Raw genomic sequence first — 27,094 nt, 5'->3', positions numbered from 1 at the left:
ATACCCTGGTCCTTTAACTCTTTCCCTGTCTGAGGATACATATCCCTCTGGAATCTGAAAAAAAAGCAATGATCATCGCCCCAAATGTGCACACAGAGTCCCACAAGAGTATTTTCATTATTGACCAACTAGTGTGTGACAAGTACTATTCTAAGTGCTGGGGACACAGCAGGGAACAAAACAAACACCTTTATGCTGACAAGGAACTTATTATATTCTGGTAGATTCCATTTGTCAGGCTTCTCTGGTGGCTCAGATGGGAAGAATCTGCCTGCAATGCAGGAGCCCCAGGTTCTGTCCCTGGGTCACAAAGATCCCCTGGAGAAGGGAATGGCAATCCAATCCAGTATTGCCTGGATAATTCCATGGACAGAGGAGCCTGGTGCGCTACAGTTCATGGGGTCTCCAAGAGTCAGACACAACTGAGTGACTAGCACTGACTTTCAGGTTCCATGTACCCTAGAGGAATAACCTCTAAAGTGGGCTAAGACTCTTGAATTTCAGACATGTCCCTTTAGTCCAACAAAAGAATTTGATTTTGCAAAGATCAGCCATTAATACTTGTTATGGGGTTATCAGTATTAACAAAAAGATGATCTATTATGGGACACATTACTTGTATGTACAAGTTGGTGGTTGAAGACCGCCTGAAGTGAGGAGCCAGTACGTGGCTGCGCTTCTTGGGCCCTGACCCTCCTGGTATAAAGCTGTCCTCTGCCCTCTGTGCAATGTCCCCAGCCTACAGACTTGATGGTGTCAACCTTCGAGGATATGCTGCCTGGTCCCTGATGGACAGCTTTGAGTGGCTGAATGGCTACACGGTCAAGTTTGGACTGTACCATGTTGATTTTGATGACGTGAACAGGTCTCGCACAGCAAGAGCCTCAGCCAGGTACTACACAGAGGTCATCACCAACAATGGCATGCCGCTGTCCAAAGAGGATGAGTTCCTATACGGACAGTTCCCCAAGGACTTCATCTGGAGTGCAGCTACCGCCTCATATCAGGTGAGGAGTTAACCATCTACATTAGATCTACTATGTGCCAGGCTCTGTCAGGGCTGCAGAGGGCAGACAGGAGCAGTGGATTTTCACAGACCTGTGGGCAGGAGGTACAGGTACTGCAGGGTGGGGATAAAGGGGCATCTGGGAGGCCCTCTTCCCAGACAGTCTGGCTTCTTCACATCCCCAAATTCAGGTGGACAAGTACAGTTAGAAGGGCCAGGCTGGGATAGGTGTTAGCAGGCCAGATGGAGCAGGTGGAACCACGCAGAAACCCTTAGGCAAAGATGTGCAAATAAGAAGATTCTCAGCTGGATGCCTTCATTTCTTACCTAGTATCTTCCAAGCAGACAGTTTGATCAAAATGACTATCATGCGGACCCGGGCTTTTTCTGACGTCCTAATAACATGCCTTTACCTTATTCACGCTAAATGAAGCTCACTAATACAGAAAATACGAGGGTTCACTTTTCCTCAGAGAAATGAAAGCTACAAAGTGAAGTGTGACTTGCCTAGGCAGCTAAGGGTGGGACCCTGCTTTACATCTCCTGCCTCCTTTCATTTCCTTTGATCCAGGAGTGGGGGCTCTGTATTCTCAATGTGGAACCTGGGCAGGGTCAGTGGTCTGAGCTGACCTGACTCTGGGTTGCTCAGCCCTTGAGTTTTTTCTAAGTGACCATAGCTGCTGAAACTGTTTCCAAGAAAGGTGAGGGTAGCCCCACCAGATGACCAGACTACCATGATATAGTGACATCTCAGACCAAATTTTGCAGTGTCCAGACGTACGTTAGCTAAGCACACAAACATAGAAACTATTCATATGTCTTATTCCACTGCCTGGAAGAAACCGCAGTTCTTAGTCCTCTTTGGAGCTCTGGTCAACACTGAACATGAAAGGTTCATTGGAGGAAATGCCAAGATTTCAGAGACAGAATCCTGTTACTCTTACTTGAGGCAGACAGAATTCTCTGTAGAAAGGTTTCTCCAGCTGGGCCAACTGACATTTGGGGCTGGAGAACTCTGCTGTGGGCCCATCCTGTGCACCGTGGTCCGTCCCGTGAACCGTGGGCCCGTCCCGTGCACCGTGGGCCCGTCCCATGCACCATGGTCCGTCCCGTGCACCGTGGGCCCGTCCCGTGCACCATGGTCCGTCCCGTGCACCGTGGGCCCGTCCCGTGCACCATGGTCCGTCCCGTGCACCGTGGGCCCGTCCCGTGCACCGTGGTCCGTCCCGTGCACCGTGGGCCGTCCCGTGAACCGTGGGCCCGTCCCGTGCACCGTGGGCCCGTCCCGTGCACCATGGTCCGTCCCGTGCACCGTGGTCCGTCCCGTGCACGTGGGCCCGTCCCGTGCACCGTGGGCCCGTCCCGTGCACCATGGTCCGTCCCGTGCACCGTGGGCCCGTCCCGTGCACCATGGTCCGTCCCGTGCACCGTGGGCCCGTCCCGTGCACCGTGGTCCGTCCCGTGCACCGTGGGCCCGTCCCGTGCACCGTGGTCCGTCCTGTGCACCGTGGTCCGTCCCGTGCACCGTGTGCCCGTCCCGTGCACCATGGTCCGTCCCGTGCACCGTGGGCCCATCCTATGCACTATGGCTCCATCCTGTGCACCATGGGCCCGTCCCGTGCACCGTGGGCCCGTCCTGTGCACTATGGCTCCATCCTGTGCACCGTGGGCCCGTCCTGTGCACTATGGCTCTGTCCTATGCACCGTGGGCCCGTCCTGTGCACTATGGCTCCATCCTGTGCACCGTGGGCCCATCCTGTGCACCGTGGGCCCGTCCTGTGCACTGTGGCCCGTCCTATGCACTATGGCTCCATCCTGTGCACCGTGGGCCCGTCCCGTGCACCGTGGCCTGTCCCGTGCACTGTGGGATGTTTAGCAGCAAACCTGGTCTCTGCCCACTAGATGCCCGTAGACCCCTCTCCAGCTGTAACAACCAGCAATGTCTCCAGACATTGCTAAGTGTCTCCTCGGGGACAAATAGTCCCTGGGTGAGAATAGGCCATGGGTTTCTAGCTGGACTTATTCTAGGTCCAGGGAAAGGGTCTTATTCTAGGGCACGGGCTGCAGTCCTGAATCAGGTATCACTGTGACAGTTGATGAACGGTGATTTTTCTCAGTCCATCATTGCTTTTATATTTATTAGGTGGCATTCAACAGAAAGGTCGAGTTTTGTCGGTTTTATGTTTTATTTACATATAAATACATATTGATATGTATCAAAAGTATGGCCTCATGAAATTCTATTTTGTTTGGTGGGTTATACTTTTGTCATCATCAGTATGGAGATACTTAAATCGTCCCACATTTTGCCAGGTGGATGGTCCTTTAGCCAGAGCCTGTGTCCTTTTGATGTGGCCCATCGTTCTTTGAGCACTTTCCTAATTCTTTCCGGTACAACAAGATGTTCCAAGCATCTTCTGTACTTTCTGCCCCAGCCCTGTAATCAGCCATTTCTCTAATGAGCCCTGGTTTCTTTTATTGGATAAGGGCATCTAGAAATCAAGATCTAGGTCCTTGGTGTACTCACGGGTCATTACTTCTAGGCCCTCTAGAAGTGGACAGAGCGAGGAAATACATGTGTGCACACACACATATATCTACTTCTACATGCACCCACATCTTTATGTATGTTAAAAAAACACCTTGATACCTCCAGGTCCAATCCTACTCCACAAGGTTAATGCTCGCCTTCCCGCTTTTCATATTCATCTCTCTTTTCTCCAATGATGAGAAATCTAACTCCTAATATCCTCAACACAGTCACTTACTGTCTTAGTCGCCCTGCATTAACTAGTCTCCCAACCACCAAGCCATCTCCTCCACTCAGATGGACAGCAGCTAGCGCCTTCCCGCTGCTCCAACGCCCTGCCACTCTCACAGGGGCCGTGCAGGCCAAGCCTGGATGAGCATTCTTGGTTAAAGCGCCACACTGCTTAGCCGCAGCCAGTCACGGAGTTTCACACCATACCCGTCCAAGTGTTTTATAGTGATTTATAGACACTACACATCTTGGACTACCTAAGCCCATGGGTAGGCATTTGCCCAGTGGCTTGTGGTCAGTTTGCCTGTAGATTAGGTGAAAGGAGGAAAAGGAAGCACAGAAACAGTGATACCCGTCCTGATTAGAAACTCTGCCTCCACGTCTGGCATCACTGGGATTTGTCTGACTGTGCTTGGGGTTAAGGCGCATCAGATTGTTCATCGAAACATTTAATGAGCACCCGCCGTACACCAGACATTGCTGCACTGACAGCCGGGCCACCAAGGTGACAGATGCCACGTCTAGTCTTGCCTAGTCTTGCTGGAGGGAAGCCAGTCAGCAGACACATAACTGCTCAGTGCAGTGTGATAGTCCCATGACGTTCAGAAAGTGTGTACAGGAAGCTGCAGGAGTTCAGAAATCGGGGGGAGCAGAGAAGGTGATGCTGACTTACGTCCTGACTCAGGACCCCCCACTGACAGGAAGGGCTTGACTACATGACTGACTTGACCATGTCTTGTCCTCTTAAGATCGAAGGTGCATGGAGAGCAGACGGCAAAGGACTCAGTATCTGGGACACGTTTTCTCACACACCCCTGAAGGTTGAGAACAATGACACAGGAGACGTGGCCTGTGACAGTTACCACAAGATCGCCGAGGACCTGGCCGCCCTGCAGACCCTGGGCGTGACCCACTATCGCTTTTCCATCTCTTGGACTCGCATCCTCCCCGACGGGACCAACAAGCACGTCAACGAGGCGGGCCTGGACTACTACGTGCGGCTCATCGACACGCTGCTGGCCGCCAACATCCAGCCCCAGGTGAGGGGCCCTGAGCAGGCCTGGGCCAAGTCCACGAGAGGGAGCCGGCTGGGCTGGGGAGCACATCTCCTGGGAAAAATCAGTGCTCTTGCCAAGTTTAATTTTTGAGTTGTCTGTAAAGATTTTCCTTCTGTCCCTGACCACCCCCTCCCAGCTATCTATTCCCCTCCTTACAGGTGACCAGGGCTGCTGAGTCTTCACGTCCTTTTGGGTATCTGACCAGTGGGCAATATGTGTGTGTGTGTGTGTATGCTTATTACCCTCCTTTTTCCTAACGGTACGATACACATAGTTTGATACTTTTTATTTACCAATAGTTCTTACAGGTATTTCCATATCCCTATGTGTTTTCCTCATTTGTCCTGTCTTTTTAGTTATGTGGAAACTGTACCTCACTTCTCTAGTCACTTCCCTATAAATGGACACTCTTCCCTGTTTTCACTCTTCTTCCTTTGTAACCAGCACTGCAATGAGTGTGTATGCATGCTAAGCTGCTTCAGTCGTGTCCAACCCTTCGCAACCCTATGGACTTCGGCCCACCAGGCTCCCCTGTCTGTGTAACTGCAGTTACATAATTACGCTAGGATAGACGTTTATAGGACATGGTCCTAGGAGAAGAACTGCTGAGGCAAAAGTTCGTGTGCTTTTAAGCCTTGAGTTCTTATGAATAATAAAGCTCATATGGGGGCCTCCTTTGCTGCCACCAGATCTTTTACATTTTACCTGGGAGCCTAAGAACTCTTTGCCTTTTCTCCTGGGCCATTTATGATAAAGGGCCAGAGGGCACTAGCTCCACGGTACTGGTGTGTCCTCCGCGGTAGTGATTGGAGATTACGTACGGCAGCCAGAGTATAGTCTCCGAATTATAACCCCCTTCTTCCCACCCCACGAAGCAGAGACTTTAACAAATCAAAGTGCTACCTGGGTGACTTCCCTGGTGGTCCAGTGGCTAAGACCCGAGCTCCCAATGCAGGGGGCCTGGGTTCAATCCCTGGTCACGGAACTAGATCCCACATGGCATACCTGAATTCCCAGTGCAGCCAAATAAATAAATAAAAATAGATATTTAATTTCAAAGAGTGCTACCTGGACTCCTCACACTGCTAACACTGCAGGAATAAATTAGTCATGCAGCTTTATTACAGTGCGTGTGAGTGCCAGCTGTGATGGAGATGGGAGGGCCAGTGGCTGTCCTGTAGGACCCCAAGATCAGGGGGAATTTATATCCATTACACACAATTCAGAGAGAACACAACTCAGGGCTAAATTATTTTGTGGTTCTTATTTTTTTAAATAGGGTTTAAGCTTTTATTTATTTATAGATCTTAAACTTTTATTTATTTTTGGTTGCATCACATGGCTTGTGGGATCTTAGTTCCCTAACCAGGGAATGAATCTGGGCCCTGGGCAATGAAAGCTCAGAGTCCTAACCACTGAACCATCAAGGAATTCCCTGTAGTTCTTAAGGACATTGAGACAAGGCAGAAAAGTAATATGGCCATAAAAACCTTCGACGAGGTGTGGATCTTAAAAAAAGAAGAGAATTTGGGTGGGTGCATAGGCAGGGAAAGGGCACTTCAGGGAAAGGGAAAGACTGGGTCTGAGCTGAAGACGGTTGACAACTCAGTGGAGACCCCGGCATGGGGGTATGTCAGGAGCATCAAGGGGAGACCCAGGGGAAGAAAGGCCACCACATGGGTGTGGCCAGAGGGGCCCGTCTCCAGCAAAGGGCTCCCACTCCAAGGAAGAGCCTCCAGACACATTAGAAGTCCTTGGGGATGCCCCTTGACAAGCAAAATGCCTCCCTCCTGAAACCGTCAGAGCATTCTATCCAGGAGGTTCTGAAGCTCTAGCATTTCTGATCCTTGATTACAGTCATAGCTAACGTTTGCCGAAGAGCTGGCAGGATGTCGGTCACTTTTCCTGTCCTCTGCTGTGTGAATTAGGCCTCACAGTGATTCTGGGACATGGAGGTCTTACTGCCTGGTAGTTGGCAGAGCTGAGACTCAAACCCAGGCTTCTCTGATCCAGATGTATGAACTTTTCTCGCACTTCAGCTCTACTGTCCTATCCTTCCCGCCGAAGAAACTTTGAAGCTTGTTTGTCTCATCATTCATCCTCATTCTTAGCAACAGACATTTATGTTGGCGCATAGAGCATCAGTGGGCTCCCATGAAAAGTAGGTTGGTGGAAATGCTGGTCTTGCGTTTTCACAGGTGACTATTTACCACTGGGACCTGCCCCAGGCACTCCAGGATGTTGGGGGCTGGGAGAATGAGACAATTGTACAGCGGTTTAAGGAGTATGCAGAGGTGCTGTTCCAGAGGCTGGGGGACAAGGTGAAGTTTTGGATCACACTGAACGAGCCCTATGTCGTTGCTTACCAGGGCTACGGCTACGGGACGGCAGCTCCAGGTAAAAGTCTCAGATCCCACTGGTCGGCAATTGGAGGGTGGTTTTCTCAGCACCACTGACATGAAATCCAGGTGGCCCTGGAGGAGGTGGCCAGTAAAGCCCCAAGGCAATGCCTCAGAATTCCTGCCTCCCCCACCGCCCCATTCTGACACCACTTCTGCTGAACATGAACCTCACATCTCAAACCACCAAATGGCTTCTTTGCTCTGTGCATCTGATCTGCCTCTGATAGGAAGCTCCCTGAGATCAAGGGTGCAAACTAATTGATACAGGAAAGGATAGTATATCAGACTGTACAGACCCACAGTGGGGTTTGGTTTTGTTTTGTTTTGGCAACTCCCCAAATGCCAAAGTCCCCAGTATTTGATTTGGCTGACCTGGGCATAACCTGATGTTGGCATCCCACTTAGTGTGAAATTTCAAAAAATTCTGCTGCAGATGTATCAATGTCTTTAATTATGGAGAGCTGTCCTGAACCCTGCTGGGGTCATATGTAAATATGTTATATGCAACTTATTACTTTTCTAAGACACAGAAACCTTTTAATTTCTAAATATATCAAACTCTGAGTTGTTTTTTTTTTTTTTTTAACAGAAGTATAATTGACTTACAATGTTGTATTCCTAAGACTTTTAAATAAGGAATTGTGGACCTGTCATTGTCCCTTGAGAACCCTCTGATTTTCCTTTTCTCTAACTCTGAGCCTTAGAGAGTAAATTCGTGTTCATTTCTGTGATTTCTTGGGATTATGTGTCCCAGCTGGGAAGAGCCATGGGGAGATCTGCTTCGACTCATTATCAGATGCATCAGCCGTTGGTCCTTGGTTGACGTTTTGGTTTTTTGTTCCTCCAACACATGAGAGGCTGCCTCTCTCATAATGTTTGCTCTCGAGGAATCTGTGTCAGCAGCTTCCACCAACTATATGCTCCAGCTCTTTCACAGTGGGTCCCCGAAGAGAGTCAGGATGCCAGCCCTTGAGGCACACACTCTTCCAGGTACTCTGCCCGAGCCATGTGAGCCACTCTGTGGGTGAGGGGTATAGAAACCAACAGCAAGTGCCTTCTCTTTGCCAGACACAGTGCTTCTGGGCGCTTCACACACACGCTATTCACAAGAAGTCTGTATTGCTCATTTTGTAGAGGAAGAAACAGAAAGGCTGAATTACTCACCCAAAGTTACATGGTCAGCCAGGAAGAAGTGGAGCCAAGATCTGAATTCCATTCTTCCTCAAGAAAAAATCTAGTCTTTCTCCCAAACACCAAGAGGCCATCTATCGGCAGAAAGTGATATTCTTAGCCACATTTATTCTTGTGCTGGGTCTTCATTGCTGTAGTTGCAGATTGAGGGCTACTCTCTAGTTGGGGTACGTGGGACTCTCATTGCAGTGGCTTCCCTTGTAGCTCTCAGCTCTAGGTGCATGGGCTCAGGAGTTATGGCGCACAGGCTTAGTTGCTCTGAGGCACATGCGATCTTCCTGGACTGGGGGTCAAACCCATGTCCCCTGCATTGGCAAGTGGACTCCCAACCACTGGACCACCAGGGAAGTCCTGGCCACATTTATTCTTCACTGACGTCTATGTCTGCATTTCCAGGGATCTCCTTTAGGCCCGGCACTGCCCCCTACATTGTTGGCCACAACCTGATAAAGGCTCACGCTGAGGCCTGGCATCTGTACAATGACGTGTACCGTGCCCGGCAAGGTGGCGTCATCTCCATCACCATCAGCAGCGACTGGGCTGAGCCCAGAGACCCCTCCAACCAGGAGGATGTGGAGGCAGCCAAGAGATACGTTCAGGTCAGATTTTCCTCTGGGTGTTGTTTTTGCTCCTCCTCTTTTCCCCTCCTGTCATGATCTAATGAAAACAGAATTAGACTGTGAAACAAAGATTAAGGATCTAGGCTTTGTTTTGCTATTACCTTATTTTGTGCACTTGGGAAGATCATCTAACCTTTTAATATCTTAGTTTTCTTGTCTTTAAAATAGACGTGACCTAACTACCCCACAGCTTTGCTGGAATGAAAGTTCTTTGGGGTTGAGTTTTCTTTCAAGTCTTAAAAAATCAGTTATACATGCAACTCTTACTGGATGCAACATTGGCTTGAGACTAAAATATAGAAATTCAGCCTCTTCAGTCTGTGGTTTGACTATAGGACAGGGCTGCAACGTCACACTTCACCTCTAGGTGTCACTGTCTGATTTTACTTACTCTGCCTAAGACTTCCTTAAATTGGAATTCTGTGAAACTCATCAGCGCCCCTAATTTTCTAATTCCATGAGTTTAATATAAAGACTTGCATCTTTTGGTCATGGAATTTTGCTCTTAGGAAGTAGAGACACAAGTAAGCAGGTGCCAACATGGCCCGCCTTATTTCAGTCTGGGTCCCTGAAAGGAGAAAGAGAGAACAGCCCTCTTCAGGCATAGCTTGTCCCTGGCTCCTGCTACTGTCTCTGAAAGGTTGGAAGGTGCCCTCTTCGTGTTTCAGGATCAGGAAAGAAAGGCAAGCATCTCTCTCTCCAGACTGCTCCCACGTTTGGCCCTGAGGAGACCATGCAGCCTGGCATTTCTGAAAGTACACCAATGGCCTTGGTTTGCCAAATCCTTCACAAAGGAACTTGACAAAAGTGGTCAAATGAATTAAGTGCAAACGAGAATTTAATGTCCCCATTTGGTAGTCAGCTTGTGGGGCGTGGGGGAAGCCTAGGACCAAAATTAAGGTATTCCCTCATTTCAGATGCACAGAACTGATGAATTAGAGCTATAATTCATTTTCGGAAATCAAAAACAAACCTGCAGAAATGTCACGCTGTAGTCTCATCATCAGTCTGTCAGTGAGCTGTGATCCTGCAGCCCAGGACAGTGATCTGCACACCCCCTCATGAATTCAGCTTCCGCAGAAACCCAATTCCTCACCTCCCAGTGAACTGAAGCTTCTTTTACTGGAGCGAGTATCTTCTAACCCTCATCTTTGGCTGAAAGTGGAAGGCTGCTCTCACTCCACATTCCAGGCAGCAGCCAGCAGTTGCAGGGAGGATGTGAGGAGAAAAGCCTCTCAGGACCCACAGCATCACAGCACTGAAGTGCCATGTATACCCTGTGAGGGTTAAGGGTGGCCTGAACCTTACTTAAGAAAACAAACAGGAAAGTTCCCATTTTAGGGCTGCAAGTCCAAAGCCCATGAAGAACTGCCCTTTGCCTGGGTAACCAGGAGAGCCTCGCATCTCTGCTCGCCCTAGAAGGTTCTGATGGGTCCTTCAGCCTTAGACCTCCCCTGTGGTCAGTGAGGGAATCAGGGCCTGGAGGCTTGGAGTCTCTCCCTGTCTTGGGCCCGGCCCTCCTAAGGGCAGCCAGGCAGCATCTAGCAGGCCCAGAGCTCAGTTCAGTTCACATCCCTCCAGCTGCAGTGGGTAGGAACACAGCCCTGCCCATAGTGAACTCCCAGCATGGTGACAAGACCCACGGGCATTTAAACTGCAACATGGGAACAGACTTAGAAGAAGGGCAAGTTTAAGACTGGGTGGGGAGAAGGAGGCCTGAGGTCAGTGACTCCTGGGCAGGGAGCCTGCTGTCTCCTGTGGGCCTACCTGTTAATGCCAACGCTGACTGTCCCTCCAACCCCTACTGCAGTTCATGGGAGGCTGGTTCGCACATCCGATATTCAAGAATGGGGATTACCCTGAGGTGATGAAGACGCGGATCCGTGACAGGAGCTTAGCGGAAGGCCTCAACAAGTCTCGGTAGGTCCTGGTGCCACGCCCTCAGCCACTGAGGCTCCTGGGTGGCTGGCACAGGTGCTGTTGGGGTTGGAGAGGAGTGTCTTAGGCAAGTTACTGTCTGAGCTTCCATGCATGCTGGAAAGACAACACGAGTGTGTATGTGGAGCTCTCAGCCCCGGACAGGCACAGCTCTGACAAAGGCAGTTGCTCTTGTTATTCTTTAGAATAGGCAGGCCATCTGGGGCACCCACTTCTTAGTGACCCACTGGCTCCCTCTTTGAGCCTCCTATAGCCCAGCTGTGAGGATTAAGTAATCCACCCCAACCCTTACATCATGCATGTGCTGGCCTGGTTAGGGAAGTCCTGCTGAGCCAAAAGGTCTGATCTGTCGACCCTGGTCTCCAACCAGCAAGCGAGTGCTCCAGTTCCTCAACACAACCGTGCTGAAGCACCTACTGTGTACCAAGGCCGGTGCCAGGCCCAGCAGGGTCCACATAGAGGGGATTCTAAGTATGGCTTCCTCAGGTGCTGACACACCAGCTGGAAAGACAGTGACCTTCATCACTCCAGGGAATTCTATTCCCCAATTTCTTCATGTGTTGAAGACTCAGATGAGATCAGGGCAGGCTGGGTCGACCCAGGAGACCCCCTGGACAAGACAGGATATCGGCTGACTGGGCCTTGACAATAAACAGCACTGGGGAAAGCAGAAGGCTTTCGATCCAAGGGAAAGGGTGTGAGCACCGGCCTAGAGGTAGGAGTGAGTGGAATGCTGCAATTGAGGACACTGGCCCAGCAGCAGGGAGAGCCAAGGCCACGTGGCAGAGCGACTGGAGGCTGGCACAGGTGCTCAGTCTTGAAGCCACAGGATCTGAGAAGCCCTTGCTGGCTCCTGAGCAAGGAAGTAAAAGGTATGGCAGGGGTGGGGTGGGGAACTTGGGCCTTAGTTTTGCCCCAGTATTTCAGAAACTCCAGGAAGTAAGGTTCTTTCCTAGGTTAATGGTAGCAGGAAGGTCAAAATGAAGTGTCAGGGCCTAAGCAGGGCATTCTCTCAGCAACCCTAAACCAGCAGCATGTGGTCAGGATCTGGGAGAGGGGAACCTCTAAGTGCTGCACACAAGGGCATGTTAATCACATCACACAGAAAAGTCTAAGAATACATGGAAAAAATGTAAATATGTATAGAAATAAGTCACAGCAGAGACTGGCACAACATTGTAAATCACCTATATTTCAATTTTTAAAAATATATATGGAAAATGTTCCCCTAGATGTTTAAAAAGAAAGGGCAGTAAAATCATGAGAGCAGAAAAGTCCAGATCTCAAAAGGTCAATTTGTAAAAGCATTTCCCCTACTTGTAAGGACAGACTTTGGAGAAAAGAAGCATGTCTAAACAAACCACAGTAAAAACTTAAAATCAGAAGAGAGGGTCTGTGAGGGAGGTGAGGTCTGTGTTCTGGTGGAAGGAGGCTCAGGCGCTTTCGGCAGCACCTGGGAAGGGCTCTCCTGGCTCCTGGTCAGCTGCCCGTGGGCACCTCAGGTACCTGAGTTTAGAGCCCTCCACCGGCCCTGCCCTAAGAGTCTCTTCCCAAAGCCCCACGCCTTTAATGACTCCTCCCGCCCAGGCTCCCTGAGTTCACGGAGAGTGAGAAGAGGAGGATCAACGGCACCTACGACTTTTTTGGGTTCAATCACTACACCACTGTCCTGGCCTACAATTTAAACTATGCCTCTTGGATCTCTTCCTTCGATGCAGACAGGTAAGGAAGGGCAGCTGGAACAATCTTCGGGAAAGATAGCAAAATGCCCTCTTACTTAGAGGCCTGTACAGCCTCTGAAACCGCCTCCTGATGCTATGTATCCTGGGGTTTGCAAGACAAGCCCCAACTCCTGATATATACCTCTATCAGTCAGACAGTTATACAGGCTAGGATTTCCAAGATGCTTTTCATTAAAGCAGACAGGCTTAGAGTTTTTAAAAATAACTAAGATTTTCAGTTCAGTTCAGTCGCTCAGTTGTGTCCGACTCTTTGAGATCCCATAAATCTCGGCACACCAGGCCTCCCTGTCCATCACCAACTCCCGGAGTTCACTCAAACTCATGTCCATCGAGTCAGTGATGCCATCCAGCCATCTCATCCTCTGTCGTCCCCTTCTCCTCCTGCCCCCAATCCCTCCCAGCATCAGAGTCTTTTCCAATGAGTCAACTCTTCGCATGAGGTGGCCAAAGTACTGGAGTTTCACCTTTAGTATCATTCCTTCCAAAGAACACCCAGGACTGATCTCCTTTAGAATGGACTGGTTGGATCTCCTTGCAGTCCAAGGGGCTCTCAAGAGTCTTCTCCAACACCACAGTTCAAAAGCATCAATTCTTCAGCGCTCAGCTTTCTTCACAGTCCAACTCTCACATCCATACATGACCACTGGAAAAACCATAGTGTCTCTGCTTTTTAATATGCTATCTAGGTTGGTCATAACTTTCCTTCCAAGGGGTAAGCGTCTTTTTTATATATATGTTTTTTCATCAGATTTTTCTCACTTATCAGATGTATTTCAGTTAAAATAATTTTCTTTTTTCCCTTTGAGGGTAAAAGTTAAACTATTTCTCTATTACAATAATGTATGTTCACAGTAGAAACATTAGAAAGCAAGAAGAGAAAATTCTTGTCATTTCAGAAGTGTATATATGTGTATAGGTATACTACCTCTCTCTATATATGATATATATATTATACATAGTTTATATAGTATGTCAGAAATTTCATACAGGAATATATTACAGAAAAACAGGATTACACTTATGCACAGTATCTGTTCCTTTTTAAAAAATTTCTAAATATCTAATATTGAGACATTTACAAAGACATTGTTATTTTATTTAATAACATCTAATACTTACAAAGACATTGTTATTTTATTCCCCATCTCAAGAGGAAAGGTGCCTGGGTCCAGCCCCGGTGGATCCAGGGAATTCGAAGCGGGGACGGCGTCGGCGAGGATCAGGAAACAACTGCTTAATTAAACGTTAATTAAGGATATAGAGTAATAGAATAAGGATAGCTCAGTGAGGAAATTCAGTGGAAAAAAGAGGCTGAAATAAGGATAGCTCAGTGAGGAAATTCAGTGGAGAAAAGAGGCTGAATAATTCAGCCAGAAGGTGAGAGAAAGAACGACATGGGGAGACCAAGTTTCGGTGAACAAGGCCCGCACTTTATTTTTCAAAGTAGTTTTTATACCTTAAGTTATGCATAGAGGATAATGGGGGAAGGGGTAGAGTCATGCAGTAAGCCAGGCTTTCTTCCTGCAAACTTTATCATATGCAAAGTTTAGGTGATTTGCATCATCTTCTGGCCTGGAGGCCTGTTAACATTTTAAGACCCTTTCTTCAGAAAATGTATTTTTTTCTAAAGGTGATTAGTCAGGCGCCACCCTCCAAAAGCATTAAAGTTGCATTCCTATAGGGCAAAAGTGTGGTGGGCTGTAACAAGAAAAAGAATTAACACAAGGGTCCAAGGTTACAAACATTAAAGCTACTACTTACACCAATTATATTAATCAATACACTGCCAGGGACACAGCAGGTAAGGGATATGGAGACTTAGCAGCAAACATTGGCCCAACAAGTGAAAAACCCTTCACCAATACAATTTCTAATCAATCTTTTAACTGCTCAAAGGAATCTGTATTTAGACAGTTTAGAACATCTCATGCCTCTCACAGTTGGGAGGCTCTGAACAATCACATGTGGCCGGAAAAACCTATTCAGGCAGGCTAGAGGACTTCCGAAGGAGTTTGTAGGTTGAAACACTATCACACCCAGGAACTTTATTAACTGGAGCTATAAGTCAACTCTTTTTTCAGAGAGAGGTAGTGGGGGACAGTCCCCCCCCCCCCCATAAAGTCAGAGGTGTAGGTGAGAGCACAAAGCAGAAAGTAGGCAGACTCTGGTTTGGGGGTAGATGCTCAAGAATTTCCAGGGGGAACTCCTGAGGCTCGATCCCGCCTTTTCGTACGCCGAGCCTCCTTCCTCACGACCTTTGCCACGGGCGGAGTTCCTCACGCTGGCTCCTGGCAGTGATAGAATTCCAGTTGAGCTATTCCAGATCCTGAAAGATTATGCTGTGAAAGTGCTGCACTCAATATGCAATATGCCCGGAGATGGCTCCCGGCAGAAAGGTTTAGTATTCCAACATTCATTGTCTTCTGTAGGGTTTTTTTTTTCTCCTGTAGACATTCCTTATTAGATTAAGAAAGCTTTTTTGGTCGGGTTTTGTTTTTGCTTTGTTTGGCTGTGCCACGCGGCATGCAGGATCTTAGTTCCCCCTGCAGTGGAAGTGCGGAGTCCTAGCCACTGGACTGCCAGGGAAGTCCCTTTTGTTCCTTTTGTGACAAGCACCTTTCCACATCAGTAGCTGTGAATCTGTCCGGAATCTCTGGAAACAACTGCCGACATCCCCATTCATCCTCCAACCAGCAGAGTCAGGCTTGCCGAGAGGGGCTGAGGTGGCGCCCTGCTGGTTCCCGCACCCACTCGACTGCTACCTCACCGGTCCTGGGACTGTCTTCCCAGGCGCCTGTGCTCAGCTTATGAAATGTCCCACGTTCAGTTCAGCTGAACAAGATAAATCCAGCTGCTGGTAAAAGTTTTTTTTTTTTTAATTGAAGGACCGTGAATGTTAAATATCTAAATGGCTGGTCCTTATAATGAAATGCATGAGCCTGTGCCTCCCCTGGTGGCACACCTTTGGCACAATGTGATACCCTCTCTTTGCCCATCACTGGAGAGAGAAATAGGGTCTTGGACACTTAAGGCAGGTCCTAGCGTATCTACCCCATCATCACACTAATGGGGGCCCAAATATTCGTTCCTGTGGGTGTACCACCTGTTGACCACACATAGGTGACTCAAGGGAGCCCCTTTCTGAAGACCTAGCACTCGCACTCTGTGGGAGTACCAGCACCCTTCCACGTCTAGTGTGAGGTGTGGCCTGTTACCGAGTGGCTTGGAGAGTGAGGTCCATGAGCAAGTCCATTCCTGTGTACTGGTGGAAAGCTAGACCAGAGAGTTTAGGTGGCCTATCCAAAGTTACACCAGCACTGATTGATGTCACTACAACCAGTGAAAAGAGAAAAGCAAAGTAATGCTCAGAATTCTCCAAGCCAGACTTCAACAGTACGTGAACCATGAACTTCCACATGTTCAAGCTGGATTTAGAAAAGGCAGAGGAACCAGAGATCAAATTGCCAACATCTGCTGGATCATTGAAAAAACAAGAGAGTTCCAGCAAAACATCTACTTTATTGACTATGTCAAAGCCTTTGATTTTGTGGATCACAACAAACTGTAGAAAATTCTTCAAGAGATGGGAACACCAGACCACCTGACCTGCCTCCTGAGAAATCTGTATGCAGGTCAAGAAGCAACAGTTAGAACTGGACATGGAACAACAGACTGGTTCCAAATCAGGAAAGAAGTACGTCAAGGCTGTATATTGTCACCCTGCTTATTTAACTTATATGCAGAGTACATCATGAGAAACGCTGGGCTGGAAGAAGCACAAGCTGGAATCAACATTGCTGGGGGAAATATCAATAACCTCAGATATGTAGATGACACCACCCTTATGGCAGAAAGTGAAGAAGAACTTTCACTTTGATGTGAAAGAGGAGAGTGAGAAAGTTGGCTTAAAACTCAACATTCAGAAAATCAAGATCATGGCATCTGGTCCCATCACTTCAAAGCTAATAGATGGGGAAACAATGGAAACAGTGAGAGACTATTTTAGGGGGCTCCAAGATCACTGATGGTAAGTGCAGTCATGAAATTAAGATGCTTGCTCTATGACCAACCTAGACAGCATATTAAAAAGTAGAGACATTACTTTGTCAACAAAGGTCTGTCTAGTCAGAGCTATGGTTTTTCCAGTAGTCATGTGTGTAGTGTGAGTTGGACCATAAAAGCTTAGCACTGAAGAATTGATGCTTTTGAACTGTGGTGTTGGAGAAACCTCTTGAGAGTCCCTTGGACTGCAAGGAGATCCAACCAGTCAGTCCTAAAGGAAATCAGTCCTGAATATTCATTGGAGGACTGATGCTGAAGCTGAAACTCCAATACTTTGGCCACCTAATGTGAAGAACTGACTCGTTGGAAAAGACCCCGATGTTGGGAAAGATTGAAGGCAGGAGGAGAAGGGGACAACAGAGGATGAGATGGTTGAATGGCAACAGCAATTCTGTGGACATGAGTTTGAGTAAGCTCCAGAGTTGGTGATGGACACAGAAGCCTGGCATGCTGCAATCCATGCGGTTGCAAAGAGTCAGACACGACTGAGCGACTGAACTGAAGAGTCAAAAGGTTGTTTTTAGTAAAAATCTTGTTCATGCTTTGTGCAGAGGGTCTCTTGGGATTTATAAACTGACACCTAATCCCTAGTGTTTGAATTTGCAGGGGAGTGGCCTCCATCACAGACCGCTCCTGGCCAGACTCCGGCTCCTTCTGGCTGAAGATGACCCCTTTTGGCTTCAGGAGGATCCTGAACTGGTTGAAGGAGGAATACAACAACCCCCCGATCTATGTCACAGAGAACGGAGTCTCCCATCGGGGAGAAGCAAACCTCAATGACACTGCAAGGATCTACTACCTCCGCAGCTACATCAACGAGGCGCTCAAAGGTATGACGGGCCTACCCCTTCCTCTGTGTGCACCTTTTATTGTTGGAAACGTCTAACGTCTGCAGCCGATAGCACACCCACGAGTCTCAGATGAGAAAGATGAGCCTTCTACCTCCTTTTGGGTTTAAGCCTTTTTGGGGGGCTGCACACTAAGATTTTTCCTTCTTAAAGCTCAGCAAGCAAAACCCAGTTGCCTGATGCAGCTGCACCCGAGTTCCTGGCTTGCCCTTTTCTCTGTCTGAGCCTCCGGTGTCCATGTCCCTGAAAAGCAGCGCCCTCTTGTGGACAGTCTGGGCAGGGCCCAGGAGGAATGGGCTGGAGAGATTGTATGATCTTTTGTTCCCCAAGCAGAAGTCTGAGACCCTTACAGCTCAGCAGAACCACCAGGGATGGGACTATGACAGGGGAATGTAAGTAATGCTGAGTAAAAGAAAGTGAGCAATGCAGCAGCAAAGAGAAACAAGTAGAAAATCTTATTCCAGATAAAATCTTTCCCAAGGGTCCCTTGAGACTCTGCCCAAGACCAGTATCCTAAGATGTGAAGACGATGATAGCTGACCCAGCAGGGTTAATTTAGTCTACACATGTTCCTGGCTCCCGATCAGGGTTGAGCCTGTCTAGAAAAATGCAGATGGCTCTGTGGTAACACCCACAGGGGACCAGCTAATGATTCCTTTGTGCAGGGTGGGCTGCTCTCTCCAAGAGCTGAAAAAAGCTCCCTTGACCTGCAAGTGGGGACTGTGGGAGCACTGTGGGCAGGCCCGGGCCCGGTGGAGAGGGGCTTAGCCCATCAGAGCAGCTCATGCTGGGGCCTCTGTCTTTGAGCAGCTATGCAGGATAAGGTGGACCTTCGAGGATACACGGTTTGGACTCTGATGGACAACTTCGAGTGGGCCACCGGCTTCTCAGATAAGTTTGGTTTGCATTTTGTGAACTATACTGACCCTGCTCTGCCAAGGATCCCCAGAGAGTCAGCCAAGGTCTACGCCTCCATAATCCGGTGCAGTGGCTTCCCCGACCCTGCTGCAGGGCCACATCCTTGTCTTCAGCAAGAAGGTGAGCTGTGGTTCTGGGATGGACAAAGCCAGAGGAGGAAGGGCAAATGGGCCTTTCTCAGTCCGTTTTCTTCTAGTTTATTGCCAGCCCTCTCTGCCTCTCCATCCCCTTCATTCATTCAACCAGTATTTTTTCTTTGAATGCTCCAGACATTTCAGGATGGAACAAAGGAATTAAGGGCTAAAGTTACATCTAGAAACTAGGCCCTGGCCTGGAAACAGCAATTTTAGATTCTTTCCCCAGCCCTACCATTAACTTGTTATGTAACCTTAGGCAAGAAATGAGTCAAATGCTGCGCCGAGGCCAGGATCAAAGAGTGACTAAAATATTGTGCCTGGCATTGTAAGGTGCCCAAGATTTGCTGAATGACTGACAAAGTATAAATTACTATACAAATTGAGACAATTATCCAGTATAGGTTTTACTCTAATTGCTGAAAGATGCTTAAAACTGCATGACTTCTCTCATAACTCACGAAAAGGATGTGCACAGTCACCTCCGTGATGTGCTGACCTTGGATACAGGGTAGCTTCTCTCCAGCAAGGATCTGGCTTGCGCTTAATAATCTAGGTCAACATGATCCAATAACTCCATATCGCCTGTGTCCTCTCCTAGATGCTGAGCCCACCGCCAGCCCCGTGAGACAGAACATTCAGTTCCTGGGCCTCAGGCTGAGTACGACGCAAGCCCAGACAGCGCTTAATGTGCTCTTTGCTTTCATGCTTCTTGGAGTCTGTTGTGTTGCACTTCTGTCCTACAAGTATTTTAAGCGCTCCAAGCAAAAGCACACACAACCAGGTGAACAGGAATTGAGCCACAGGTCTTCATTCTGACCCAGAAGTTACCACCTCCTCCAGTTCTCCTCCTAGTTTCTCTGCAAGTCTTTGCCACCCCCAGGACCACTGAGGATCTAATACTCTGTCTATAATAGACTTTATAAAAATCTCTGCACTCTTAAGACACTAAATTTGAAGGATTTCAAGTCCCTGATTAAAATGGAAGTATCCCCACCTTGCCCCCATATCAGGAATTCATCTGGGCATTGGAAGACCCTGCGAGTGGCTCCTGTGGAAATATGCAGTTACTGAACTCAACTACTAGGTTCTGTGAGTCATTTAACTGAACTGTTTTAATTTTCAGAGATTTTTAAAGGTGGAAACATTAGTAAAAACCATAGCAATCCTTTTCATGAAAAGATAACCACTAGGTCATCTCCTGCTTTCTTTAAGTTCCCTCCTAGCCTCTCTTACCTTCTGTTTCTCAGAACCTGAAAAAGATGCTCTTAATGGTGTCCTGTCTCCTACGGGTGCTTCTCCTCAGAAGACGGGTTCCATAGCAGTTATGAACATCCCCGTTCACAGCTTCACCACATTAATCCTCTGCTATTGGCTTCCGGAGGCCAGAGGACCATGTCTCAGTGTCTCCGGCAAGTACATTTTTGGAGACAGGACAGAGGGAAGCACACCCACTACATCTGTATGTTTATTCACAAAACATTCAGAGAAGTGGGTGAGTCTATCACTTCCACTCAAATGTGCTCATGAGACAATCACAGAATGGAAGACTCTAACTTATTTAACCTATATATTCTTTCTAGATATCTAGGAGATATTCTTTTTTTTAAAATAGTTTTCAATTGGTTTTAAAAGGTTGATCATGCTCAAGACGTTGCTTCTGGTAAGCGTTCCTACCTGAATTGTATCTATAGAAAATTCCTACCACAGTGTCCCACTGCTGTGGGTCCCAACCTGGCAGTCAAGATTGTGGGGCACAGGCATTTTCTTCCACCAATAGACAGGAAAAGTTGATCAGATGGGGTGAAGATGGTTCTAAAACTGCTATAAGAGATTTTTATAAGCTGTCAATTTTATGTAGATTAATCTTCAAAAGTCAGTATACCTTTTCTGCAGGGGTAGGGCAGGAAATGGAAAAAAATAATATAAAGTTGCACATAAAACTCACTTGTAAAAAGAGCCAGGATAAATCTGGGGGGGGGGTTGGAGAAAAAAATATAAAGCTAGTTACTGTTTTGAAACGGAGTGAACAGAAAGATCAACAAAGGAAGACAGAGCCTAGACACAGACCCAGCTGCATACCAGGGACAGGGTGCACGCCAGAGGTGACCTGCCAAATGGCGGGGCGGTAGAAGGGGCGATGATGGACCAGTCCTTATATAAATGGAGGTGGGCCACAGGCCAGTTCTAAGGATGTTAGTCACAGGTGCGGGAAGGGAGCCACATTCCTTACCAGGATATAAGATTTAAATGTAGAAAAATGAAACCCATGAGAATGTCAGAAACCCATGAGAGTGCTAGGACAGACAGGTGAGGTTTTTTAAATTACTTTTTGAAGTGGGAAAAGTATTTTATATTCAAGACTTACGACCTGGAGGTCATAAATAAAAACACTGATAAACAGGACCACATAGAAATTATGGCAAGAAATTACCATCAACATACTCATCAAAAGATGAACAGGGAGAAAATATTTATAGCATATGCCAGACAAACAGCTAACTTTCTTAATATACATGAAATCTGTTGTAAATCAGTAAGAGAGATAAACACAAATGAAAATTGGCAAAGAAAACACAGGCAGTTCTCAGAAAATAAAATAACCAATAATATTAAAAGATGTTCACCTTCATTCACAATCAACACGATGCATATAAAATGCACACAATTTTTCATCTATCAGGTGGATAAAGATGAAAAAGTATAATACCGTGTTGGCAAGCATCCATGTTCTCCTACCTGTCAGTAGGGCTGTAAATTCACAGAGCCTTTAGAGGAGGCAATTTGGCAGCATTTTTTATAATCCAAACTGCAAATACCCTTTGACTCAGTGACTTACAGGTGTATTTCCACAGCTAAGAAACTTCCCAAAGCTATGTTCACTGTAGTGACGTTTGTAACAGAAAAACAGAAACAAGCACATAAACTGTAATAACCAATGAAAGCAGTAAGAGAATAGGTAGTTTACCAAGTAAAATGCTCTGCAGGCACTAGTAAGAATGAGGTAGCTATGTGTTAATGGGGAAAGATCTTCAAGACCGTGTATGTTAAAAGGCAAGATGCAGAGTAGTATACATATAATACGATCCCATTTATTTAAAAAATAAAGATTACATATTTGCCTATGTACACGTAAAAATTTTCTGAAGACTACAAGAGAAACTTGAGAGAGATTACTTCTGGAGACTAGAAGTCTTCTAGATTAGAAGACTAATCCACAAGACTAGATTAGTGTGTGATGCCAAGAGGAAGACATCATTTTACAGCCTTCCATACTGTTTTGAATTTACCATTATACTTTTTAAAATATGAAATTGAGGCAGGATCCTCGTATTCAAAGATTGTGAATCATTCTTTTATGTATGTTTCTCTAAGATCTGCATTTTTTTCAAGGGAAAATTGATTTTTTATTCACATATTACTGTATTTTTCAAGATGAGAGACCTTTACTTAAATGAGATGCTTGCTGGAGATGTATCTATTTCAAACTCTTTCCTTAAATTATGAAAGTAATTTCATTACAGAAAACTGAGAAGACATATAAGGATGAAAATGAACTAAAATCATAATATAAATCACTCTTACTGCTGTTGGTTTTTCTTTCTTTACATTATGCTAAATATACTATATATGATGTGTTTATAAAGTTGAGATCATACTGTACCTGCAGCTCGGTATCCTGCTTTTTCCCCTGAACACACAACAAACAGTCAATAAATATGTTAAATCAAATTGCTGAATTAGTATTGTCCCATTTTTCCTTAGCAAAAGTTAATTCTGCAGAAGGCATGTAGTTGGGTTTCTGAGGTTAAATAAATAAAACTTAACAGGTTTATACCTAAATTTTGCCTGTATTTATGATCATTCCTTAGAAAAACTTTTTAGATCAAAAAGCATGAAATTTTTACGGCTTCTGCTAATGTTTTTTCAGAAAAATTATACTAGTTTTCACTCCTACCAACACCACCCCTGGTCTGTTTCCTTGCCAACACTATTACCATTGTTACTTCATAGGTGAAACAAAATTTGCTCTGAGAAAACTTCCTCCTCTCATTACAAAATAAACTCAGAGTCCTTCTACAACGTTAAGTATCTTCCAATCTAAACACAAAAGGTTAGAGAGGAACAGTCAAAATTACCCCCTTTTCCAGACATTCTTAGTGTCTTCACCGACATAAACATATCACAGTATGTAAATCAGATTAAGAATCTAAAATTCTTAATAATAACCAAATGAGCAAGAGGCAAATCTTAACTCCCTACTTCATGCCCAACAGTACAGGTTCTTTATTTCTTTGAAGAGTGACTATCACTGAGGGCAAAACTCCAGTATAAAGGTGAGAACCAGCTGTAGACCGGCAGTTGTTTTGCATCTAATGAGAACAAAGGCCACTACATTATGCAAACAAAATGATGCCTCCCTGCTTAGGAGAGACACTAACATAGCATCAGTGTGTGTCAAAAAACTTCTTTCTGCAGTGATATTTATGGTAAAGTGGTCCCTCCTTTCTTGGGAAAGCTCCAGGCAGTACAGATGGGTGGGGGGATTCAGAGACACATGACCTCCACAGAGCCCTGTGCAATACAGAGATGCTAGAATAACAAAACTTAGAGCAAAGATAAGATCATTCTGATATTTGGAAAAGTTTTTTTTTATTCAGTGTTTAAGTAAGATTAAAAACTACAAGATTTTGCTTGCAGCTGATGAGCAAGAATTATCATCTGGCTGGCTAGTTAAAATGCTCTCAGAGTCAGATTACTCAGTGACATAACAGTTACCTTGTGTTGGCTTAGGGATTCAGAGCAAAACAGCCCTGAACAAATGTATCATCTGAGAGCATAGGGCTAAAATGGGCCTATGAAATACTGAATAAGAAAGCTGATAAAGGGAGGCTGTTACAGACTTTTTGATTTTTTTTTTAGGCTTCTAGCAGTTGGTTACCATATACAAGGACCCAGCAGCCAGTTATCTGACCTCTTGTCTGAGTTAAACAACTTGAACCCACTAAGCAGGAATAGAGAGACACTTTGTAGATGAGCTGGAACACATAAAGCAGTCCCACTTCTCCAGCAGAATTTTAGTTGAATTAAATCATAAGAGAAACAATGATTTTTGCACATATTGTACTTGTCGCACTACATCTGTTGAGTGGAATTCCCATTCCAGGTGTTGTTTTCATCTTCACCATCGTCTTGAGTCCTCAATCTATATATCTTGCCTTCCTTTTTAAAGTCTTCCCCCCGTTTCTCCGGCACTCTTTTTCTGACTGGTTCCCTGATAAAACAGAAGAGGGAGAAAAAGGAAAATGATAAAAAATGAAAACAGCAGTAACACAAAGTCTTCTCCTTTAAACTGCCATTAGTACAAAGACAACTATAGTTTAAGGAAAGTCCATGGGAGATCACTGTATCTACGAACGCTGACTTGAATTTGGTGCTTTTTAACTCCACCTGTTCTCTAAGCCAAACCAGTCAAATGCTTCCCATGTCCATGTATTTTTTGATGACTTACTAAGTTTTAGAACAGTGGGACTGTCTGCCAACTAAATTGCTCCTTTATTATTTATGCAAGTTGATATATCTACTAAAATATTTATAATTTACACGGCACCCTAGTGGTTATCACAAACTCCATTCATAGCTTAATATATGGAAATGGTCAGTTAGCAATTCTTAACTCTTTTAAAATCTTTAAGAGTGATTTATTTCTACATGGACAATTAAGAACAAACCTTCTTCATCTAAAAATGGGAAGGAAACAGGTGAAATTTAAACTAATACATCCTCCAATACTAGAGAGGGAAAAAAAGCGATAATGGAACACAAAGCTCCCCACTCAAACATTTGTCCCATTCTTTGCCCCAATGCAAGACCTTTTCCCTTATTTGAAGTAAGTTTTTAAGACCCATTCAGCAAGCTCTTTCAGGATGAAATGCTTCCACTCATGCTCAGTAGGAGTTCTAAAATTCAGACCTAACAAGACCTAGTTTGAATGCTGCTCTGTAAGAAGAGAAGAATTTCTGTGTCCTCCTCACTTGAGTAATGTACTAAGGATATAACTGGTCTTCTTGCATAATAGTTAAGAAGGACATCAAGATAAAGACTGTATCAGCCCAGCAACAATATTCACTCAAATCTTCATTTAGACAGTCAGCAGGACACAAAATCAGGGATCTCCTTAGAGCAGACAGGGCTTCCCAGGTGGTGCTAGGGCAAAGAACCCACCTGCCAATGCAAGAGACATGAGACACCTGAGTTCAATCCCTGGGTTGGGAAAATCCCCTGGAGGAGAAAATGGCAACCCACTCCAATATTCCTGCCTGGAGAACCCCATGGAGAGAGGAGCCTGGTGGGCTATGGTCCATGGGGTTGCAAAAAGTCAGACATGACTGAATTAACTTACCACTCACAACTGACAAAGGCAAGGGTTTTCTTTAATTATCAAAGATTGGTGTGAGGATTTGCTATTAATGGCCCAATAAAGTATTGAACAGCAATAGGTATATGGTGTAATAAATTATGCTATTAATTATTAGAAGGGGGTATAATCTTAAATTTTAAGAAAATACTTCCTGTTAACCTCTTTCAAAAATTTAGAATTTTAACAGAGGTGTGAGCTAAGACCATTAGTGCTGTCTACTAGTATTACCATTCTAACCATGGCCATGTGCAATAAAAGTAAGGACTCTTGGTTAAGGAACCAGTCCAAAGTAACTGAAAGAGACACCATTTTCAAGTGAATATACACTTTCCTCATTTTGGTCTTCTCTAAATGACCCAGAGAAGGCAGTTAAATTATCTAGAGCACAATGATCCCTCTAAAAGTAATCATGTGCGATGACTGTAAGAAATTAATGGAATGAAGTATCTTGTCAGACAAGATATGGCTAACAAGAAAGATACTGCTATTTAGACCTGAAAAAAGTATATCTTTTATTATGGAATAAGAGAATCCAATAAATGAAATAATAAAATCAGTAGCAGTGAAGCTGCTTAGCATGGAATAAATTTTATAGAAAGAGGGCTGAGAAAACTTAGGTAAGGAGTTTCCCAGGTGATACAATAAAGCTTCAGAACATGCTGGGTTTTCCCCTTTACATAGAAAAAAGGCAAAGTATCTATAAATTTTTTTTTTCAGTTTGAATAAGGCATTGGGCATTACTAATATATTTTGCAAATGGGGAAAACACAAATACCTTTTTTCTGAGTTGCTAGACGATGCAAGGTTTGAGGTTTCCAAACTTGCTGCTCTCACCGAGGTCTGTGCAGGAGGAGGATTACTAAATAAGAAGTTGCTTATCAGTCTCCAGATGGCAAGGAATGGGTAAAGCACTGTCCCCAACAATGTCCAAAAGTCTCCACTGGAAGAATGTACCATGGATGTAGTTGGTCTTCCTGCCTAAAAACGAAGAAAGAAACCAAAATAGACTACATCAGCCCAACCACATCACACACAAGGTTCTAGATAAACTTTTTATCTGGGAAAGTCCTATGGATTTTACTTTACTGCAATAAAGTAAAATTGCCATCTTTTGCTATTTTTCAAGTGTATATAAACTTCAAGGAACTCCTGGAATTCTTTTCCTTTTAAGGAGTAATCACAACATAGAAACCAGAAAGTAGTTCTCAATGAAATGAAACAGTTACTTTGAAGACAACTAAACTTTTGTAATGAAGTTAACAACTCTGATTTTAAAAGTCTATATGATTTTAAAAAAGAGAAAGGTTTCAAATATCAATGACTCCACAAAATCCTGAGTACTGGAGGACTGTTTTAGGTTTGAGGCCCTGCTTTCAGTTGGGGTAAACTATAGTCATCCACCCTTATCTCAGGGGATACTTGCCAGGACCCCCAGTGGATGCCTGAAACCATGGATCATACCAAACCCCATATATACTACTTTTTTTCCTTTACATACATACCTGTGATAAAATTTAATTTATAAATTAGGCACAACAAGGGACTATCAAAATTGCCAGGATCACCAGTATTGAGCTTTGGGGCTATTATTATATAAAATCAGAGTTACCTGAACACAAGCACTGCAGTATTTCATCAGTCTTATAGGATAGCCAAGAGGGCTGCAAGGTGACTAATGAGCAGGTAGCATATACAGTATGGATATGCTGGACAAAGGAATGATTCATGTCCCAAATGGGACATGATTTCCTCACACTATCACAACGGTCCGAAATTTAAAACTTACGAATTATTTTTAGAATTTTCCATGTAATACTTTCAAAGTGCAGTTGCCCCTAAGTAATTGAAAGCAGGGAAAGAGAAGGGGCAGATTTGGGGGCACTGCTGCTGCTAAGTCGCTTCAGTTGTGTCCGACTCTCTGCGACCCCACAGACGGCAGCCCACCAGGCTCCCCCGTCCCTGGGATTCCCCAGGCAAGAACACTGGAGTGGGT

At 45.5% G+C, this 27,094-nt stretch overlaps 2 protein-coding genes across 3 annotated transcripts in view; one reads left to right on the top strand and one right to left on the bottom strand.

Annotated features, from left to right (window-relative positions):
- The window catches only part of LCT (lactase), a 52,457-nt gene extending 32,577 nt beyond the window's left edge, over positions 1–19,880 (top strand). The window contains exons 9-17 of the mRNA XM_005899492.2: positions 739–1,007; positions 4,517–4,807; positions 7,024–7,222; positions 8,815–9,017; positions 10,849–10,958; positions 12,564–12,698; positions 17,387–17,610; positions 18,439–18,666; positions 19,282–19,880. Coding sequence (XP_005899554.2) covers positions 739–1,007; positions 4,517–4,807; positions 7,024–7,222; positions 8,815–9,017; positions 10,849–10,958; positions 12,564–12,698; positions 17,387–17,610; positions 18,439–18,666; positions 19,282–19,499 — 1,877 coding nt within the window. The 3' untranslated portion in view covers positions 19,500–19,880. The remainder of the gene's footprint in view (positions 1–738; positions 1,008–4,516; positions 4,808–7,023; positions 7,223–8,814; positions 9,018–10,848; positions 10,959–12,563; positions 12,699–17,386; positions 17,611–18,438; positions 18,667–19,281) is intronic.
- A 1,872-nt stretch (positions 19,881–21,752) lies between these two features.
- The window catches only part of UBXN4 (UBX domain protein 4), a 31,500-nt gene continuing 26,158 nt past the window's right edge, over positions 21,753–27,094 (bottom strand). For both annotated transcript variants that reach the window (XM_005899491.3, XM_070389793.1), the window contains exons 12-13: positions 25,877–26,079; positions 21,753–23,955 (exon numbers count right to left, since the gene is read on the bottom strand). In XM_005899491.3, coding sequence (XP_005899553.1) covers positions 23,817–23,955; positions 25,877–26,079 — 342 coding nt within the window. In that variant the 3' untranslated portion in view covers positions 21,753–23,816. The remainder of the gene's footprint in view (positions 23,956–25,876; positions 26,080–27,094) is intronic.

This window comes from Bos mutus, chromosome 2, assembly GCF_027580195.1.
Source record: "Bos mutus isolate GX-2022 chromosome 2, NWIPB_WYAK_1.1, whole genome shotgun sequence".
NCBI classification, from domain to species: Eukaryota; Metazoa; Chordata; class Mammalia; order Artiodactyla; family Bovidae; genus Bos; species Bos mutus.
Note: the sequence above shows the minus strand (reverse complement) of the source record. Positions and strands in the feature narration are given on the sequence as shown.